Source organism: Salmo salar, chromosome ssa10, assembly GCF_905237065.1.
Source record: "Salmo salar chromosome ssa10, Ssal_v3.1, whole genome shotgun sequence".
Classification (NCBI taxonomy): Eukaryota; Metazoa; Chordata; class Actinopteri; order Salmoniformes; family Salmonidae; genus Salmo; species Salmo salar.
In genome coordinates this window covers 37,941,179-37,954,608 of record NC_059451.1, presented here as the reverse complement: position 1 = coordinate 37,954,608, position 13,430 = coordinate 37,941,179, and the positions used below count along the sequence as shown (strand labels likewise).

At 43.9% G+C, this 13,430-nt stretch overlaps 1 protein-coding gene across 5 annotated transcripts in view; it reads right to left on the bottom strand.

Moving 5' to 3' along the window:
- Positions 1 to 12,218, bottom strand: part of LOC106560340 (CMP-N-acetylneuraminate-beta-1,4-galactoside alpha-2,3-sialyltransferase) — an 86,042-nt gene extending 73,824 nt beyond the window's left edge. For 3 of the 5 annotated variants that reach the window (XM_014123174.2, XM_045687742.1, XM_045687743.1), the window contains exons 1-2: positions 11,963 to 12,202; positions 11,381 to 11,544 (exon numbers count right to left, since the gene is read on the bottom strand). In XM_014123174.2, coding sequence (XP_013978649.2) covers positions 11,381 to 11,498 — 118 coding nt within the window. In that variant the 5' untranslated portion in view covers positions 11,499 to 11,544; positions 11,963 to 12,202. Of the gene's footprint in view, positions 1 to 11,380; positions 11,545 to 11,962 lie in introns of all 5 variants that reach the window. The other 2 variants (XM_014123173.2, XM_014123175.2) reach the window with 2 other exon arrangements.
- Positions 12,219 to 13,430: the final 1,212 nt, after the last annotated feature.

Here is a 13,430-nt window from a genome sequence, read left to right as displayed (position 1 = left end):
TTAAATCGGGTACGTTTTTTTATCCGGCCGTGAAAATACTGCCCCCTAGCCATAACAGGTTAATAATGGAACTAGAGGTCGACCGATTATGATTGTTCAACACCAATACCGATACCGATTATTGGAGGACCCAAAAAAGCCGCTACCGATTAATCGGACGATTTTTTCCAAAATTATTTATTTGTCATAATGACAATTACAACAATCCTGAATGAACACTTATTTTACCTTAATATAATACATCAATAAAATCAATTTAGCCTCAAATAAATAATGAAACATGTTCAATTTGATTTAAATAATGCAAAAACATAAAAGTGCAATATGTGCCATGTAAAAAAGCTAACGTTTAAGTTCCTTGCTCAGAACATGAGAACATATGAAAGCTGGTAGTTCCTTTTAACATGAGTCTTCAATATTCCCAGGTAAAGTGTTTTAGGTTGTAGTTATTATAGGAATTATAGGACTATTTCTCTCTATATGATTTGTATTTCATATACCTTTGACTATTGGATGTTCTTATAGGCACTTTGGTATTGCCAGTGTAACAGTATAGCTTCCGTCCCTCTCCTCGCCTCTACCTGGGCTCGAACCAGGAACACATCGACAACAGCCACCCTCGAAGCAGCGTTACCCATGTAGAGGAAGGGAAAAAACGACTCCAAGTCTCAGAGCGAGTGACGTTTGAAACGTTATTAGCGCGCAACCGGCTAACTAGCTAGCCATTTCACATGGGTTACACCAGCCTAATCTTGGGAGCTGATAGGCTTGAAGTCATAAACAGCGCAATGCATTGCGAAGGGCTGCTGGCAAAACGCACGAAAGTGCTATTTTGAATGAATGCTTACGAGCCTGCTGCTGCCTACCATCGCTCAGTCAGACTGCTCTATCAAATCATAGACTTAATTATAACATAATAACACACAGAAATACGAGCCTTAGGTCATTAATATGGTCGAATCCGGAAACTATCATCTCGAAAACAAAACATTATTCCTGTTACATTGCACAACATTCTTCAGTGTTATGTCATAATTACGTAAAATTCTGACAAATTACCCAAAGTGTTGCATATACCCTGACTGCGTGCAATGAACGCAAAATGACACAATTTCACCTGGTTAATATTGCCTGCTAACCTGGATTTCATTTAGCTAAATATGCAGGTTTAAAAATATATACTTCTGAGTATTGATTTTAAGAAAGGCATTGATGTTTATGGTTAGGTACAGTCGTGCAACGATTGTGCTTTTTTCGCAAATGAACTTTTGTTAAATCATCCCCGTTTGGCGAAGTCGGCTGTCTTTGTTAGGAAGAAATAGTCTTCACAGTTCGCAACGAGCCAGGCGGCCCAAACTGCTGCATATACCCTGACTCTGTTTGCAAGAGAAGTGACATATTTTCCCTAGTTAAAAGAAATTCATGTTAGCAGGCAATATTAACTAAATATGCAGGTTTAAAAATATATACTTGTGTATTGATTTTAAGAAAGGCATTGATGTTTATGGTTGGAGCAACGTGTACCTAAGCGATTATATGCAAGGCAGGACAGGCTAGATAAACTAGTAATATCATCAACCATGTGTAGTTAACTAGTGATTATGATTGATTGATTGTTTTTTATAAGATAAGTTTAATGCTAGCTAGCAACTTACCTTACTGCATTCGCGTAACAGGCAGGCTCCTCGTGGAGTGCAATGTAAAGCAGGTGGTTAGAGCGTTGGACTAGTTAACCGTAAGGTTGCAAGATTGAATCCCTGAGCTAACAAGGTAAAAATCTGTCTTTCTGCCCCTGAACAAGGCAGTTAACCCACCGTTCCTAGGCCGTCATTGAAAATAAGAATGTGTTCTTAACTGACTTGCCTAGTTAAATAAAGGTTACAAAATAATAATAATAATAATAAATTAATACATTCGGCCAAATCGGCGTCCAAAAATACTGATTTACGATTGTTATGAAAACTTGAAATCGGTCCTAATTAATCGGCCATTCCGATTAATCGGTCGACCTCTAAATGGAACACTAGTCACTTTAATAATGTTTACATACTGTATACTATTCTACTGTATTTTAGTCAATGCCACTCCGATATTGCTGGTCCTAATATTTATATATTTCTTAATTCCATTCTTTTACTTTTAGATTTGTGTGTTGTTGTGAATTGTTAGATATTACTGCACTGTTGGAGCTAGGAACACAAGAATATCGCTACACCTGCAATAACGTCTGCTAAATATGTGTATGTTACCAATACAATTTGATTTGATTAGTGTTTTATTTTTCATATATTTCTTAGAAGTGTTACAATTGAAATCCATAAATCCATTTTAATCCCACCTTGTAACACAACAAAATTTGAAAAAACTCAGTGGTGTGAATACTTTCTGAAAGCACTGTAGCTAATGCTTGACTCCAAAACCGCTTGTGTTTATTCTTTGAAAGAGTACGGCGGACACAATATTGCATGAAAAATCTAAGTTATTCAAGCTTTCCATCACAAATAAAATACACAAAATGATGTGTGTGCACTTGATAGACTGAAGGAGAGGCACCAGTTCTACTCATCACTAGCTATGTTTCCATTACCTTGTCCAGGGATTTTTGGTCGAAATGTAGAAAGTTCGCATAGAAGATAGATGCGACAGTTGCCTGCTGCGGTGCATTTCCATTCAACTGTCTTGTGTCGATAAAAACACCTGGACGTAATGATATCACACCTAAAAAAAAACTAGTGCTAAATAGCAACGAATTGGTTGAAGTGTTTCCATTATCCACTTAGGATAATGGACACAAAAGGTAGCTAGCAGATGGCGTAGCAGTCTGACGTCTTTGTCCTGTCGTGTCCCTTGTATATATCATTTTCTATCTTTTTCTTCGCATATCTTTTAAAAATATTTTCCTAAACCTCAACTTCTAAATACACTCCTGCAACCCGCCTCACCCAATGTGGCGTGGATCTGTTTTTTTTTCTAAAATATTTCTATTTACTTCAGATCTGGAATCCCTCAACTGAAGCTAGCCAGCTAACTACCTACCAGCTATCAGTCAGGAAATCACTGCTAGCGGTCATCAGCTAACCTTTAGCTCGGAAAGCTCTCGCCAGTTCGTACAACGTGACTCAAACCAGAGCATAACGGACCTATTTTTTTCTCTCCATGTCCCCGGATTCCTACCGCAAACTCTGAACATTTTCATCTGGATCTTCGCAACTAGCTAACCGCAATCCTGGGTGACTACTCCTGGCTAGCGTTTCCATCCCGGAGCAAGCACCAATTAGCCTGAAGCTAGCCTGGCTAGGGCTCCTGGGCTACCACCGAAGCCCACTCCTGGGCTACAATATCCGGACCCCTTCTACTGCCGGTAATGGTCACGGAACTCCACCGATCCTCTACGACTGGAATACCGACATAATCTGCCTGAGGATTCCAACAGGCCCCTCAGGCGCGACGTCCGCTGAAGGCCCATTCTGCTAACCGCGGTCTGCTAGCTACCTAGAGCTACTTGGAACCCTACTAATCCACGACTGGTCTATCGACGTCATCGCACGAAGAGGCAAAAACAGACTTACCTCCATCGCGACGTCTTCCAAAGGCCCTTCTGCTAACTTGCTAGCCCCGGTCTAAAAACTGCTAGCTTGCTAGCCCCGGTCTGCTAACTGCTAGCTTGCGTGCTCCGGTCTGCTAACTGCTAGCTTGCTTGCCCCGGTCTGCTAACTGCTTGCTTGCTAACCTGGTCTGCAAACTGCTAGCTTGTTAGCCCCGGCGCCGTGTCCCCAGCCAGCCCAACCACTCACAGGACCCATATGTTCACTTGGCTACGCATGCCTCTCTCTAATATCAATATGCCTCGTCCATTACTGTCCTGGTTAGTGATTACTGTCTTATTTCACTGTAGAGCCTCTAGCCCTGCTCAATATGTCTTAACCAACCATGTTGTTCCACCTCCTACATATGCGATGACATGACCTGGTTTAAACGTCTCTAGAGACTATATCTCTCTCATCATTACTCAATACCCAGATTTACCTCCGATGTACTCACATCCTACCTTACCTTTGTCTGTACACTATGCCTTGAATCTATGCTATCGTTCCCAGAAACCTGCTCCTTTTACTCTCTGTTCCGAACGTGCTAGACGGCCAGTTCGTGTAGCCTTTAGCCGTACCCTTATCCTACTTCTCCTCTGTTCCTCTGGTGATGTAGAGGTTAATCCAGGTCCTGCAGTGCCTAGCTCCACTCCCACTCCCCAGGTGCTCTCATTTGTTGACTTCTGTAACAGTAAAAGCCTTGGTTTCATGCATCTTAACATTAGAAGCCTACTCCCTAAGTTTGTTTTACTCACTGCTTTAGCACACTCTGCCAACCCGGATGTCTTAGCCGTGTCTGAATCCTGGTTTAGGAAAACCACCAAAAACCCTGAAATCTCCATCCCTAACTGTAACATTTTCCGACAAGATAGAACTGCCAAAGGTTGCGGTGTTGCAATCGACTGCAGAGATAGCCTGCAGAGTTCTGTCTTACTATCCAGGTCTGTACCCAAACAATTTGAGCTTCTACTTCTAAAAATTCACCTTTCCAGAAACAAGTCTCTCACTGTTGCCGCTTGCTATACACCACCCTCTGCCCCCAGCTGTGACCTCGACACCATATGTGAATTGATTGCCCCCCATCTATATTCTGAGCTCGTGGTACTAGGTGACCTAAACTGGGACATGCTTAACACCCCGGCCATCCTACAATCTAAGCTTGGTGCCCTCAATTACATTTACATTTACATTTAAGTCATTTAGCAGACGCTCTTATCCAGAGCGACTTACAAATTGGTGCATTCACCTTATGATATCCAGTGGAACAACCACTTTACAATAGTGCATCTAAATCTTTTAAGGGGGGGGTTAGAAGGATTACTTTATCCTATCCTAGGTATTCCTTAAAGAGGTGGGGTTTCAGGTGTCTCCGGAAGGTGGTGATTGACTCCGCTGTCCTGGCGTCGTGAGGGAGCTTGTTCCACCATTGGGGTGCCAGAGCAGCGAACAGTTTTGACTGGGCTGAGCGGGAACTGTGCTTCCTCAGAGGTAGGGGGGCCAGCAGGCCAGAGGTGGATGTGCCCTTGTTTGGGTGTAGGGCCTGATCAGAGCCTGAAGGTATGGAGGTGCCGTTCCCTTCACAGCTCCGTAGGCAATCACCTTGGTCTTGTAGCGGATGCGAGCTTCAACTGGAAGCCAGTGGAGAGAGCAGAGGAGCGGGGTGACGTGAGAGAACTTGGGAAGGTTGAATACCAGACGGGCCGCGGCGTTCTGGATGAGTTGTAGGGGTTTAATGGCACAGGCAGGGAGCCCAGCCAACAGCGAGTTGCAGTAATCTAGACGGGAGATGACAAGTGCCTGGATTAGGACCTGCGCCGCTTCCTGTGTGAGGCAGGGTCGTACTCTGCGAATGTTGTAGAGCATGAACCTACAGGATCGGGTCACCGCCTTGATGTTAGTGGAGAACGACAGGGTGTTGTCCAGGACCACGCCAAGGTTCTTAGCACTCTGGGAGGAGGACACAAGGGAGTTGTCAACCGTGATGGCGAGATCATGGAACGGGCAGTCCTTCCCCGGGAGGAAGAGCAGCTCCGTCTTGCCGAGGTTCAGCTTGAGGTGGTGATCCGTCATCCACACTGATATGTCTGACAGACATGCAGAGATGCGATTCGCCGCCTGGTTATCAGAAGGGGGAAAGGAGAAGATTAATTGTGTGTCGTCTGCATAGCAATGATAGGAGAGACCATATGAGGATATGACAGAGCCAAGTGACTTGGTGTATAGCGAGAATAGGAGAGGGCCTAGAACAGAGCCCTGGGGGACACCAGTGGTGAGAGCGCATGGTGCGGAGACAGATTCTCGCCACTCAATCTCACACAAATTATCAATGAACCTACCAGGTACAACCCCAAATCTGTAAACACAGGCACCCTCATAGATATCATCCTAACTAACTCGCCCTACAAATACACCTCTGCTGTTTTCAATCAAGAACTCAGCGATCACTGCCTCATTGCCTGCATCCGTAATGGGTCTGCGACCAAACCGACCACCCCTCATCACTGTCAAACGCTCCCCAAAACATTTCTGCGAGCAGGCCTTTCTAAATCGACCTGACCAGGGTATCCTGGAATGACATTGACCTCATCCTGTCAGTAGAGGATGCCTGGTCATTCTTTAAAAGTGCCTCCCTCAATATCTTAAATAAGCATGCCCCATTCAAAAAATGTAGAACTAGGAATATATACTGCTCAAAAAAATAAAGGGAACACTAAAATAACACATCCTAGATCTGAATGAATGAAATAATCTTATTAAATACTTTTTTCTTTACATAGTTGAATGTACTGACAACAAAATCACACAAAAATAATCAATGGAAATCCAATTTATCAACCCATGAAGGTCTGGATTTGGAGTCACACTCAAAATTAAAGTGGAAAACCACACTACAGGCTGATCCAACTTTGATGTAATGTCCTTAAAACAAGTCAAAATGAGGCTCAGTAGTGTGTGTGGCCTCCACGTGCCTGTATGACCTCCCTACAACGCCTGGGCATGCTCCTGATGAGGTGGTGGATGGTCTCCTGAGGGATCTCCTCCCAGACCTGGACTAAAGCATCCGCCAACTCCTGGACAGTCTGTGGTGCAACGTGGCGTTGGTGGATGGAGCGAGACATGATGTCCCAGATGTGCTCAATTGGATTCAGGTCTGGGGAACGGGCGGGCCAGTCCATAGCATCAATGCCTTCCTCTTGCAGGGACTGCTGACACACTCCAGCCACATGAGGTCTAGCATTGTCTTGCATTAGGAGGAACCCAGGGCCAACCGCACCAGCATATGGTCTCACAAGGGGTCTGAGGATCTCATCTTGGTAACTAATGGCAGTCAGGCTACCTCTGGCGAGCACATGGAGGGCTGTGCGGCCCCCCAAAGAAATGCCACCCCACACCATGACTGACCCACCGCCAAACCGGTCATGCTGGAGGATGTTGCAGGCAGCAGAACGTTCTCCACGGCGTCTCCAGACTCTGTCACGTCTGTCACGTGCTCAGTGTGAACCTGCTTTCATCTGTGAAGAGCACAGGGCGCCAGTGGCAAATTTGCCAATCTTGGTGTTCTCTGGCAAATGCCAAACGTCCTGCACGGTGTTGGGCTGAAAGCACAACTCCCACCTGTGGATGTCGGGCCCTCATACCACCCTCATGGAGTCTGTTTCTGACCGTTTGAGCAGACACATGCACATTTGTGGCCTGCTGGAGGTCATTTTGCAGGGCTCTGGCAGTGCTCCTCCTGCTCCTCCTTGCACAAAGGCGGAGGTAGCGGTCCTGCTGCTGGGTTGTTGCCCTCCTACGGCCTCCTCCACGTCTCCTGATGTACTGGCCTGTCTCCTGGTAGCGCCTCCATGCTCTGGACACTACGCTGACAGACACAGCAAACCTTCTTGCCACAGCTCGCATTGATGTGCCATCCTGGATGAGCTGCACTACCTGAGCCACTGTGTGGGTTGTAGACTCCGTCTCATGCTACCACTAGAGTGAAAGCACCGCCAGCATTAAAAAGTCACCAAAACATCAGCCAGGAAGCATAAGAACTGAGAAGCGGTCTCTGGTCACCACCTGCCGAACCACTCCTTTATTGGGGGTGTCTTGCTAATTGCCTATAATTTCCACCGGTTGTCTATTCCATTTGCACAACAGCATGTGAAATTTATTGTCAATCAGTGTTGCTTCCTAAGTGGACAGTTTGATTTCACAGAAGTGTGATTGACTTGGAGTTACATTGTGTTGTTTAAGTGTTCCCTTTATTTTTTTGAGCAGTGTATATAGTCCTTGGTTCACTCCAGACCTGTCTGCCCTTGACCAGCACAAAAACATCCTGTGGCGTTCTGCATTAGCATCGAATAGCCCCGTGATATGCAACTTTTCAGGGAAGTTAGGAACAAATATACACAGGCAGTTAGGAAAGCTAAGGCTAGCTTTTTCAAACAGAGATTTCCATCCTGTAGTACAAACTTAAAAAAGTTCTGGGACACTGTAAAGTCCATGGAGAATAAGAGCACCTCCTCCCAGCTGCCCACTGCTCAGAGGCTAGGAAACACTGTTACCACCGATAAATCCACTATAATTGAGAATTTCAATAAGCATTTCTCTACGGCTGGCCATGCTTTCCACCTGGCTACCCCTACCCCGGTCAACTGCCCGGCACCCTCCACAGCAACCCGCCAAAGCCGCCACCATTTCTCCTTCACCCAAATCCAGACAGCTGATGTTCTGAAAGAGCTGCAAAATCTGGACCCCTACAAATCAGCTGGGCTAGACAATCTGGACCCTCTCTTTCTAACATTATCTGCCGAAATTGTTGCAACTCCTATTACTAGCCTGTTCAACCTCTCTTTCGTATCGTATGAGATTCCCAAAGATTGGAAAGCTGCCGCGGTCATCCCCCTCTCCAAAGGGGGTGACACTCTAGACCCAAACTGCTACAGACCTATATCTATCCTACCCTGTCTTTCTAAGGTCTTCGAAAGCCAAGTTAACAAACAGATTACCGACCATCTCGAATCCCACCGTACCTTCTCCACTATGCAATCTGCTTTCAGAGCTGGTCATGGGTGCACCTCAGCCACACTCAAGGTCCTAAACGACATCATAACCGCCATCGATAAGAGACATTACTGTGCAGCCGTATTCATCGACCTGGCCAAGGCTTTCGACTCTGTCACCACATTCTTATTGGCAGACTCGACAGCCTTGGTTTCTCAAATGATTGCCTCGCCTGGTTTACCAACTACTGCTCTGATAGAGTTCAGTGTGTCAAATCGGAGGGCCTGTTGTCCGGACCTCTGGCAGTATCTATGGGGGTGCCACAGGGTACAATTCTCGGGCCGACTCTCTTCTCTGTATACATCAATGATGTCGCTCTTGCTGCTGGTGATTCTCTGATCCACCTCTACGCAGATGACATCCCTCTTTGGACACTGTGTTAACTAACCTACAGACGAGCTTCAATGCCATACAACTCTCCTTCCGTGGCCTCCAACTGCTCTTAAATGCAAGTAAAACTAAATGCATGCTATTCAATCGATCACTGCCCACACCTGTCCGCCCGTCCAGCATCACTACTCTGGACGGTTCTGACTTAGAATACGTGGACAACTACAAATACCTAGGTGTCTGGGTAGACTGTAAACTCTCCTTCCAGACTCACATTAAGCATCTCCAATCCACAATTAAATCTAGAATTGGCTTCCTATATCGCAACAAAGCATCCTTCACTCATGTTGCCAAACATACCCTCGTAAAACTGACCATCCTACCGATCCTCGACTTTGGCGATATCATCTATAAAATAGCCTCCAACACTCTACTCAACAAATTGGATGCAGTCTATCACAGTGCCATCCGTTTTGTCACCAAAGCCCCATACACTACCCACCACTGCAACCTGTACGTTCTCGTTGGTTGGCCCTCGCTTCATACTCGTCGCCAAACCCACTGGCTACAGGTTATCTACAAGTCTCTGCTAGGTAAAGCCCCGCCTTATCTCAGCTCACTGGTCACCATAGCAGCACCCACTCGTAGCACGCGCTCCAGCAGGTATATCTCACTAGTCATCCCCAAAGCCAATTCCTCCTTTGGTCGCCTTTCCTTCCAGTTCTCTGCTGCCAATGACTGGAACAAACTGCAAAAATCACTGAAGCTGGAGACTCATATCTCCCTCACTAGCTTTAAGCACCAGCTGTCAGAGCAGCTCACAGATCACTGCACCTCTACATAGCCCATCTGTAAACAGCCCATCTATCTACCTCATCCCCATACTGTATTTATTTATTTATCTTGTTCCTTTGCACCCCAGTATCTCTACTTGCACATTCATCTTCTGCACATCTACCATTCCCGTGTTTAATTGCTATATTGTAATTACTTCGCCACCATGGCCTCTTTATTGCCCTTATCTTACCTCATTTGCACTCACTGTATATAGACTTTTTTTTTCTTCTACTGTATTATTGACTGTATGTTTTGTTTATTCCATGTGTAACTCTCGTGTTGTTTTATGTGTCGAATTGCTACGCTTTATCTTGGCCAGGTCGCAGTTGCAAATGAGAACTTGTTCTCAACTAGCCTACCTGGCTAAATAAAGGTAAATTCAGTTGTGCAACTGACTAGGTATTCCTTTACCCACCTATTTGTTTCATGGGTCAATGGTAACCTGCCTAGTGTCTACTTAGCATAACTACATGGTGTGATAAAACATGTCAGTTCATTGCTAATGACTGCAAACAAACAGCCTTTGGAGATTCAAAGCATTCTGGGAACAACAAACACAACTGAAAAGGACAGTGTATAGAGTATAGTCACATCAAATCAATTCTTGATTAGCATAATGTAAAGTCATTCAGAAAAATACCGTTTTGCAACTCCAAAGTTTTAAGTACCCAACGTGGCCCTCTTGTCCGGTTTCTGGTTTCAATCCAGATGTTGTCACCACTGCAATCTAAATTGGCTGCACACTCAGCACAAATCTGTGATGCAGCCTATTTACATATTAAAATGCCTAATATACATCTTCCAGAGTCCCAAAATACATAGCCTGTCTCTTAGCTCCCCCATCTGGTAAGAAGCTGAATGTGCTTAACAACAACCTGCATATACATTTGCTCCAATGAAACATGGTGGTGATGGGTGAAGAGGCAAAGTTTGGTAAATTATAATCAATTATCACATTAGAAGAGAAAAGGAAATCTAGAAATACGTGGATAAAAACAAGAGTTATCTCCCTTTGGACTCTGTTTAATGGCCACTGGACTATTTACATTGACCCCCCATTTGTTTTGTACACTGCTGCTACTCGCTGTTTATTATCTATGCATAGTCACTTCACCCCTACCTACATGTACAAATTACCTCAACCTGTACCCCCGCACACTGACTCGGTACCAGTACCCCTTGTGTATAGCCTCCATATTGTTATTTTATTGTGTTACTTTTTATAATTTTTTACTTTAGTTTATTTGGTAAATATTTTCTTAACTCTTCTTGACCTGCACTGTTGGTTAAGGGCTTGTAAGTAAGTATTTCATGGTAAGGTCTACACTTGTTGTATTCGGCGCATGTGACAAATAAAGTTTGATTTGATTTGTTCCCTTCATTTTGACTGTGCTCTCACAGGCTCACAGCCTCCATATTTAGTCATGTCATTAGCTCATTAATGCATTCTTCATCATCATGACTGATGATTCTAAGCATGAGTAATACAATCACCTGTTAAACCAGGCTGATTGGACATGGGTATTAAGTTGCTACTGTACTTAGGACTTGTTATACCGTAGTTGCTTTACAGTACTTACGTGATTTCTGTCCCCAGCCCCTCAGGTGCAGTCTCCCAGAGGAGTAGTAGAGGAAGCCCAGGACAAGCATGGGACAGAGCACCAGGAGCAGGTGCCGGGTTGGCTTCATGATTCTCATCACCTCCTACTGTACATGGTACCATACACACTGTTGAAGAAGGGGACTGATGGTTCATCAGAGATGGGATAAATTCCATTTCAATAAAGAAAATTGACTTCAATGTACTTTGTATACAAGAGTAGAAATACTAGAACATAACATAATATATGAGAATAGAAGAGAATAGAATAGCAGGTGGTTTAGTTCTTTAGCACAGAAATTCCACCAGACCCCCCTGCCGTGTACCATGGTAGCCAGCTAGATGGCTATCAAGTAGCTAGCTAGCAGTGTTGCTATCTAGCAAGCTGATAGCATTACGGTGCGCCGAATCACGACACAAGTCAGCTATTTAATGCACAGGTTTGTCGATACTGTTAACAAATAGGTCATTTACATTTGATCACATTCTGCTAGGCAATGAAGCATGGCAGGTTACATGAGGTAAGATAGCTAACGTTAGCTAGCTGGCTAGCTGTCCTTACCGTTAACGTTTACTTTGATGATTCGTGTCCCCGAAGACTTAAGAGCCTGCACACCTAGCTAGTTAAAATACATCTTCCATTTTTCTATTTCCAAGCTAATTATCCATCTACCACCTGTAAATTCAAAATGTTTATCCAGCTGCGAGTGGATGCAGAGCTCGCGAAAAGGCAATAGTTGTCACTGTACAGCAGCAACACCACCATTAACACACAACACTGACAGAATAGGAAGGAAACATCTGTAATACGCCAGTCAGTGACACTCCGTCACAATGTAACTGGTTGTGGGCGGAAAGTAACTACAATGTTGCAACTTTAATAATGCATTTGATACAAATTACAATTGGATAAACATTACAAATCAGAGAGCAGAGTAGGCTACATCACAACTGTTATACGTTTATTAAAGGATTTTGTATTCTGAAACGTGACAGATGCTTGCTAAAGATAAAATTGACATTCAACATGTGTGAAAGCTAGTGCACCCCAGAGATACAACCCCTATATATTGTCGATGGCAGCTGTAAGGTGTGGACAAGGACTTATGTCACTATGCAGCCTCAGCATGAGACATAAAAGCTGTGTACTGGTAAAGATCACTGGCTGATAGGATGGATGGTGTGTAGCTAAGGTGATAAGAGAGGAACTTGGGGAAGGGGAGCACAACTGCTATAATGACCTTCAAACAAATATAATCAGCCAACACACAAACTGCTATATTCTTCAGTGTTAAATTTAAGCACTCACTGACCTTCCAAACGTCCTCTCCAACAGTATGTGTAAATCCTGTTTTGGGCTGAGCTGTGGGGTTTGCTAGTACACAAACAATGGGATTTACTGAAAATATAGTTTACCAAGCTACCAATTACTTCACACTGGAAGAAGTTAAGCTACAGTAAATATACACTTTAAAATGATAGTTTAGTTACTTTGAAAAAGTAGCTTACTACTTCTAATTACTTTGTGAAAAATTATCCATATCTAAATCTGAAATGTCTAAGAACACAAATAGCAAGAACACACTCAGGAGACAGATGTTAACTGAATGTGTAATTTAGCATATTAAAACACAAAAACTGTTTCAAGTTAGAATTAGGCAGGTCTGATACAAAGAACCATTGCCTACTTTGCCCATATTTTACTTTTGCAAAAAAAAGTTTTGTGCAGTTCCAGTAGTAAGCTACACAGCTACATGGCAAAAAAAGCTAACTACTGAAAACACCAAGATTTGAATTTAGTTGAACTGCCACCAAGCTACTGTAAAATGTTGTTTAATTATTAATTGAACTACATGTAGTTCACTACTCCCCAACACTGAACTTCAAGGACAGCACCGTTTAGCTGACAATTTACTTGCTATGGCGTTAGATACTTCTACTGTCATTGAGGTATGCAGTAGTCTTGTAAAGACTCTAAAAGTTATTACAGTGCACTGTTACTACAACCTTCAGTCATTGTCATAAATATG